The sequence below is a fragment of the Arachis duranensis genome, chromosome 7 (assembly GCF_000817695.3).
Source record: "Arachis duranensis cultivar V14167 chromosome 7, aradu.V14167.gnm2.J7QH, whole genome shotgun sequence".
Lineage (NCBI taxonomy): Eukaryota > Viridiplantae > Streptophyta > Magnoliopsida > Fabales > Fabaceae > Arachis > Arachis duranensis.
Window position 1 is genome coordinate 11,512,685 of NC_029778.3, and position 8,427 is coordinate 11,521,111.

The window sequence follows — 8,427 nt, forward strand, 5'->3', positions numbered from 1 at the left end:
TGCAAACACGACTTGATAATAGGTCCACCATTATTGTTTGATACTCAAATACTCTCTTCTTCTTTTCCTTCTCTGGTCTTCTCTCTTTGAATTGAATTATGAAGAAGTTGTGTCGGAATCTTGATCGAGAGGATGGGCTTGAAACTGTGCTTGAAGTCCCGATTCCAGAAGAGATTTTCAGCAGCAAGAACAGGGCATGGCAGAACATGAAGTCATGGATGAAGCCAAACGCTGAACCCACATCATCATCATCATCAGTATTCGGAGGCAAAACTACAGAGATCCAACTATTGTTGGGTGTTATTGGAGCACCATTACTCCCCTTCCCTATAAGTTCTCACAACAACAACCAACCCATCATCTCTCACAACATCAAACACCATAATAACATTGTAAGAAATGTCCATACCCTACAAACTCCGCGAAATTTTACTTTTCAGAATCCAATTACGTAACGTCATATTGATAAAAAAAAATTATTTTTTATATTTACCGTGTGGTTATGTAGAATGCTTTACACAAAGAAAAATTAAAGTCTAATGTTGGACAAACAAACAAGGACAAGATTAAAATTTAAGAACAGAAGTAGTAGGTGAAATTTTTGTGACACTTGGCTAAAAGTGTTGTACTAATTTGATGTGGTTGGTTATGAAGGAGGGTTCAATGGCGAAATATATTGTAAAGCAGTACGTGGCAGCAGTGGGAGGAGAAAGAGCTTTAAACTCGGTAGAAAGCATGTATGCAATGGGTCAGGTGAGGGTAGGGAGCTCAGAGTTCTGGGGAGGGGAAGAAGGTGTTATGAAGAAGAAAAAGAAAAAGAAGAGGACGACAAAGGAGGTGGCTGCGGCGGCGGGGGAGATGGGAGGGTTTGTGGTGTGGCAGAAGAAGCCGGAGTTGTGGTGCTTGGAGCTGGTGGTTTCCGGTTACAAGATAAGTGCCGGCAGTGATGGAAAAGTTGCTTGGAGGCAAACACCTTGGCATCATTCTCATGCCTCTAGAGGGCCCCCACGACCACTTAGGCGTTTGATTCAGGTTGGTAAATTTCTTTTACGCGAAAATTCAGTTACGTGAAATTGATAGTTGAAAGCTGTTAGATAAAAATTTAGTCAAATCAGTCACATCATCTAACATTTTAGTTATTAACTTCCCGTAAAATAGACTGCACTTGAGTTTTCACCTTTCTTTTAATAATCTCATTTTTACTTTGAGAAATTTTGGCGAAATTCGAATTCGACAAGTGAACTTACCACTCCATCAATCCAAATTAGCTAGAAATCCTACAAAATTAAATGAGTGATTTACTCTATTTAATTTTTTTGTTCATTTAAAATATAGTCACAGAGAACTGTTCGATATTTGATTAATTGATTTTTCAAAAATATTATTTGCATATAAAAATATCAATCATTAAATTAGTTATTATGTATATTTATATAGGTGGAAAGTAAAAATTTACATACAATAATTATTTTTATATGAAGTTTATATTTGAGAATTATTAAATAATTTAATTAATAAATTTGACTAAATTATTATTTACCGATTTTCAACTATAAAGTTTATATAAATACAATTCGAAGTGAATATTCATTATTTATATATGTTATTTTATATATTTTTAATATATATTTATATTTTTACACATGACATGACTGAATATTGCTATAAATTCATAAATTTTAGAGTAAAGATTCAATTATATGTATATACGTGCATTTTTTTGTCTTTTTTTTTTTAAAGAAAATGTTGTCTATATACGTACATAATTTGGATTCAAGTAATTTTTGATATGTTGGAAAAATCCTTATCTCTTTATCTAAGTTTTATAGTATCTTTCAAATGAGAAGTTGAGGGGCCACTATACCATGTGCTTACATTAATTAGTGTTGCTTTATTTCGTTGTTTTGCTTTAATTGATTTTATGATTCTGATTTCCTCAAATGTAAACCCGAATTGAAAGTGTTCCCATATGTGACATGAAGCGTTCTCACTTCTCTTTCTCTCTGTTTTTTCTTATAAGAAATCTAGTTTCTTAATTCCTATAACACAAGAAAGCAAGTTTGCATGTTGTTGTTGCCAGCATCCATAACTAAACACTACCTAACTACCGAAGCCTACTCAACCAATGGCTCCGATTTTCAAAAGGAATGAAAAAAGAAGCAAAAGGAAAAGGAATTAGAAAAAAGGACGCTTATTACGTTTCACTGTTTTTTTAATAATTTAAATTAGCCTTTGAACCTCACAAAACTAGTAAGGTCAACATTACATAAATTTTGAAAAAAGTCAACAATGTAATAGATAAGTTAATCGGAGGAAATTCCTTCCTTAAAAAGCATGAAGTCAATTCAGTGATGGAATTTTTTTTTCTCGAATTCATATACCTGTAATCGCGTGAAGTTAACAATATCTATTGTCACTGTGCTTAGTGCATGACAACTATGTTTCCATTCTTTTGAAATGGCATTTTTTCCACCTAACAATAGCGAAAGGTGAATGGATTTAAACTTCAATTGGTGGGTTTGTATTTGGCTGTTATAGCTAAAGTTTGACATACACACATATCTTTTATACTTTATAGACTCTTTCGTTGTTTTGCTAATTTGAAAACCTCAATTCCGTTTATACATGATCCACAAAAATGGGGGCAAAAGAGATGAAAGAAAATTGAGGGCAGCTCACCCTACTTGTTAATGTCAAATGCATACATACACATCACATCACTATGTCCACATCTTGATTATGAATTGAGAAATTCTTAGTGCATTTTTAACCTCCAGAGTTCTATGAAACTAGAAATTAAAAAACATAAATCATTTAAAAAAAAATCAAATCTAACTAAAATGGTTAAAATTATTATTAGTAAAAGTTTTAAACTTTTTGTTTTAATAAAATACATTAGAAATTTAAACTTTATATAAATTTTCATATTTTTTTAATTAACACTATAAAAGAGAACTAATCAGAGAGGTTAGTTAAGATACTTGTTAAATTTATTATTAACAAAATAAAAAGTCTACCAATTGACTTCAAAGTTCAAACACACTCATACAAAAATTGGCTACACCTATGAACAAATAAATGTATCTCAAATAAAAGAAATAAATCCTACTTCTGTTATGAATATATCTAATTCCAAACATGAGTTATGCAAGAATCTCTAAATTATAATAGTTGATTGGTTTTGAGTAGGGTATTGATCCAAGATCCACTGCCAATCTTTTCAACAACTCAATATGCATTGGCGAGAAGACAGTGAACAATGAAGAATGTTTCACACTAAAACTAGAAGCAGAGTCAGCATCACTTAAAGCAAGAAGCAGCAGCAATGTAGAAATAATCCAACACACACTATGGGGCCATTTCAGCCAGAGAACAGGCCTTCTTGTTCAATTACAAGACTCCTACTTGCTCAAACTCAAGTCCTCGCCGTCATCCCAATCCGGCGACGCGCCCGTATTCTGGGAAACCAACATGGAGTCCCTAATACAAGACTACAGAGCCGTGGACGGCATCCAAATCGCGCACGCCGGGAAGACATCCGTGTCGTTGTCAAGGTTCGGAGCCGAGGGGCCGAATGGTTTTTCTAGGACAAGAATGGAAGAGACATGGAAAATTGAAGAAGTGGATTTTAATATTAAAGGCTTGTCCATGGAATGTTTCTTGCCACCTAGTGATTTGAAGAGAGGTGAACAACATAAAGCAGGGGAAGTGGCTACCACCATTACTACTACTTCTACTACAAGCAACAATAATAATAACAATGCTAATAATAAGTTGCCATTTAAGATTCGACAAGCTTCTTTTAAGATTAGTGCTTCCAAGGTAGCTGCTGTTAACTTGGATGATTCAACTGATGAAAGTGAAAGTGATGAGGACGCAATGATCCAAGAGTGAGACACATCTTGTAATGCAAATTAAATTTGCTTGTGTTCCTTTTGTAAATACACCATCCCATTTCTATGATGGTGCTTGCTTGGTCAAGTTTTTAGGCTAGTTGTAGCAGCACACATATAAAGAAGTTATGTAACTTAATTTCTTTTTACTTCTTAATTAATTAATTAGTTATTCTATTCCCATCTAAGGGAAACCTTAAAAACAAAAGGGTATATAAAATCCAGTATTGATGCGAACATTTTTTATATAGATTATTTTTAGATAAACTCATGTAGAAATAGTAAATGCATATTAAATAGAGCTGAGTCTAAAAATAATATAATTACTTGGAAGAAATGTATATTAAATCCAACCTGGTTTGTGTACTTATTTTATTAAACAATTTATTATGAATACTGAATTTCATCAGTTATGGAAGAAATGTGAGTCAAACCGTCTTTTCTCTTTCTTTTTTTGGTTTTTGGTATTAATTTGTAAAAAAATATTAATATTTGGGCCTGAACAACAACAATCACGAAGCTCTTGGGCTTGCAACTTGTATGGCGTAGGCAATAACGTAAAAATGGAAAGTATAGGGGCAGATCTAGAAATTTCGAGAAACATAAGGCGAAAAGAACGTTCTAGAAATGTGAAGATTTTCTTACCACACTAAAAAAACAAGGCCCCCTCCCCTTTCGCATTATCAACCACACTGCGAATCAACGTTCTTCTCTGATCTTAACTTTGAAATCTGAAACAACAAAAATGTCTCTCATTCCCACTTTCTTCGGTCGCCGACCCACCCCGTTCGACCCCTTCGCTCTCGATGCCTGGGATCCATTCGAAACCTTCCCGTTCCCTCCCCCTCCCTTGCGCCGCCACCACCAGCAGCAGCAGTTATTCCCTGCCGAAGCGTCGTCGTTTTTGCGCGCCAATGTTGACTGGAAGGAGACACCTGCTGCTCACGTGTTCAAGGCGGATGTGCCTGGCTTGAAGAAGGAAGAGGTGAAGGTTGAGATCGAGGACGATAGGGTGCTCCGAATCAGCGGTGAGAGGAACCGCGAGAGCGAGGAGAGGAATGACACGTGGCACCGCGTAGAGCGAAGTAGCGGCAGGTTCGAGAGAAGCTTCAGGCTCCCCGAGAATGCCATGGTTGATCAGGTCAAGGCCGCCATGGAAGACGGTGTTCTCACCGTCACCGTTCCCAAGGTTCAGAACAGGAAGAAGGCTGACGTCAGATCCGTTCAGATCTCCGGATGATGTGTAGTTAGAACCCTAGAATTCTGTTGTCAAATTGTGTTTTACTCGAATGCTATTGTCGATTTGTGTATAAGAATGGATTATGCTTACTGTGCGAGTGAATGTAAAACTTCCTTGTGCGTTTTGCCTTGTTAATTTCTGTTTCTTAATTTGGTTGGTTGTGGATTTCTTAGTTCGTAGTGCTGCATTTCTCCCAAATGGCCAAATCGCAATTGGGGTTAACAAATTCTACTAGCTTAAGAGGAATTACAGGTTAAGAAAGTTGGAATGTGAGCTAAAGGTGTTTATAATTTACGAAATACGAATTTGTTGAGGTCTTGAGGAGATATGTGACATGTTAGTGTATGTGTGAGAGCTGGACTCAAGTATGTCAATGATTCGATCACAACGTTATGTTCTACTTGGTGAATACTTTTATTTTATTACAAGATTTTGATGTTAGAATACCAGATAACTATATACATAGTTTATGATTATGGTCAGAGCCAAAGTGACTGGAGGATAATATTTGTAGGAATGATTGGTATTTGAAAACACACACTTTATCTAATCTTTCCAAAGGTGGCACATGATGAATTTGTTAATCATGAAGAGAAATTAGATAAAAGTGGGAATCTTCTCTTATAACATGTATTTATAGGGATTAGATTTTAACCATAAAAAATTTATATCACAAAGGATTTTACATTTTAGTTTATAATATGCACAAATCATTAGGTTTAAAGCTCAATAATAAATAATGATGTTTAAAATCTAAAATGAATCAGTGAATTATTTTATAGGTTTATAGAAAATAGACTTAATATTCAACTTGTTTTTATAAAAAACAGAAGCCAACAACCAATAAAGATCTACCAGAGAAAATTCTAATATTTGTTTGATTCATTAAAAAAAAAGGATAGCGATGTTCTACGAGACTACTACTAAGTAGAAGACTAAATTAAAATAACAAGAATAATGGTGTTTAAATACAAAACCTTGAATTGTTAGTATTGATACAATGTTAACCATTTGATACACATCAAGCATTGTGCTTACAAAAACAATGGTGTCCTAGGAGTAACATAAGTAATACGTTGTCAATGTTATTGGGCGATTTCTCACTTCTGGATCCTTCACGAGTGAGATGATTTTCGTTACGAGCTGTGTGAATTGCACAAAATTGAAAATTCTTTGAAGAAAGACACGACCCCTACCCCGCATGGATGGAAGAACGCATGTCGCCCAAATCTGAATTAGCTGTGGTAGGCTAGCTAGTGGGGTGAGCATGGTCACGTACTACGTGTCTGGTTCAAGGAGCATGTCAAAATAAAAATATACTCCTTCTGGGCCACACTGCAATATAAATTCGAATTTGACGGCTGTGGTTTGGCTTCAACCTTCAGGTGCAACGACAAAGGTTACATTAAGATGCAGCCATACAAGATCGACTCGTTCCTATTGTAAAATACTAGTATGTATAATGTTATTTAGGCAGTATGTTTTTAGCTGTTATGTAGATATTGTAAGCTGCTGTGATGTCTCTATTGTAATTTTTGTTTAAGAAATAAAACATTTTTGATAAAACAATAGTTTAATTTTTTTAATAATGAATTTAAAAATGAATTATTTTAACTAATGTAATGATATATAATTATTTTTAAAACTTTTTATATTGAAAAATAAATTTTAAAAGAATAAAATAAAAGAAGCCTCACCCCATCCACTAATTATGTTTTGGGTACTTACATGAATTTAAAAATAAAATAGTGAAAAGTTATTCCATAAGTGGAAGAATAACTTTGGAGAAACAGAGGTGGAGGAATTCCTTGTTCTTCTTATATATATTCGTCCTACATTTTGCGCGCGCACTCACACTCGATTATCATCACGAACTATCCAGCGTTATTCTCAAGCAGTACCTCACACGAAGAACCAGAAAGAGAGCGTTTGAAGCGATCGATGGCTTGGAGCACCGGAAGTGTCCTAAACCTAACGACGGTGTTCTTTCCGGATGACGTGGACTGGAAGGAGACACCTGCCGCCCACGTGTTCAGAACCGACGTGCCTGGCCTCTCCAGGGATGAAGTCAGGGTGGAGATCGTCAAGGGATGGACGGTCAGGATCTACGGCAAACGGGCACGCGACGCCAGGGAAGGAACCACCGACACGTGGCGCCACGTGGGTCGCTGGAGCGGCAGGTTCGAGCGCACCTTCAAGCTACCTCAGAACGCCTGCGTGGACCAGCTCAGAGCCTCTATGAAACACGGCGTCCTCACTATCACCGTTCCCAAGGTCGAGCCCCTCAGGTCCATTCCTATTGATGATGAAGACTGATACTCCAAACCATAACCATCTTCTCTGCTATTGAATTCAAATGCTTAGTCTTTGCTCTCTAACTTGCTCTGTGTGTGAATTTATATATATATATTCACGAAATTAAACTCAATAATATCCCTCGAATAAAACCTTTGTGCTCCCTGCATGGTTTATGATATTCAATTTCACCATCTCTCTGATTTTTTCCCTTCTATTTTGTGTCAAATGAATTAAACTGAAAATTTATCATATCTAATGGACTTGTTGTGGGTTTAACTGTAAGTGTAATGAAAATTATTTATATTAATAGAGTAACAAATTACCAAAAGCATTTCTTAATGAAGGCTTATTACAAACCACCCCCTGGCCCCTTCGTATCCATTACATTCAAAATCAAAACACACAAAAAGAAAAATGCAACACGCTTTGTCTTTACATTTGTATATTAATTGAACCAAAGATTTAGCCAGAGATCTGAATAGACTTGATTTCAGGCTTCTTCTCTTCAACCTTAGGGACAGTTATGGTCAGCACGCCATTCTCCATAGCTGCCCTGATCTCATCCATATTAGCATTCTCGGGCAGCCTGAACCTCCTCATGAACTTGCCCGTACTTCTCTCCACGCGGTGCCACCTGTCATCCTTCTGCTCTTGCTCCCTGCTCCTCTCACCACTTATCTGCAGCACCCTCCCGTCCTCAACCTCCACCTTCACTTCTTCCTTCTTCAGCCCCGGAAGATCCACATTGAACACGTGCGCCTCCGGAGTCTCCTTCCAGTCCACCCGGGTGCTTGCTATGGCGCTGGCTTCACGTGCCGACGCTGACGCATTGGGACCCGACATAGCGACCGAGAAAATGTCCTGGAAAGGGTCCCATACGTCCAAAGAGAATGGGTCCAAGATGTTGCTACGTCTTCCACCGAACACGCTTGGGATCATAGACATGCTGGATTTCGGTTTCCAAACTAAGAATCAGAAGGATTTTCTTCTTGTGCG

General features: G+C 36.7%; 4 protein-coding genes across 4 annotated transcripts; 3 read left to right on the top strand and 1 right to left on the bottom strand.

Annotated features, from left to right (window-relative positions):
- LOC107457780 (uncharacterized) lies at positions 1-4,130 on the top strand. The gene is made up of 3 exons (XM_016075958.3): positions 1-392; positions 655-1,032; positions 3,190-4,130. The coding sequence occupies exons 1-3, from the start codon at positions 99-101 to the stop codon at positions 3,892-3,894; spliced, it is 1,377 nt and encodes a 458-aa protein (XP_015931444.1). The 5' UTR covers positions 1-98; the 3' UTR covers positions 3,895-4,130.
- A 364-nt stretch (positions 4,131-4,494) lies between these two features.
- Positions 4,495-5,268, top strand: LOC107457781 (17.3 kDa class I heat shock protein). The gene has a single exon (XM_016075959.3). It carries the CDS (start codon positions 4,639-4,641, stop codon positions 5,131-5,133), a length of 495 nt encoding a protein of 164 aa, XP_015931445.1. The 5' UTR covers positions 4,495-4,638; the 3' UTR covers positions 5,134-5,268.
- Positions 5,269-6,907: 1,639 nt separating this feature from the next.
- Positions 6,908-7,607, top strand: LOC107457783 (18.3 kDa class I heat shock protein). Its single transcript, XM_016075962.3, has one exon. It carries the CDS (start codon positions 7,075-7,077, stop codon positions 7,447-7,449), a length of 375 nt encoding a protein of 124 aa, XP_015931448.1. The 5' UTR covers positions 6,908-7,074; the 3' UTR covers positions 7,450-7,607.
- Positions 7,608-7,710: 103 nt separating this feature from the next.
- Positions 7,711-8,427, bottom strand: LOC107457782 (18.2 kDa class I heat shock protein). Its single transcript, XM_016075960.2, has one exon. The coding sequence runs from the start codon at positions 8,374-8,376 to the stop codon at positions 7,894-7,896; it is 483 nt and encodes a 160-aa protein (XP_015931446.1). The 5' UTR covers positions 8,377-8,427; the 3' UTR covers positions 7,711-7,893.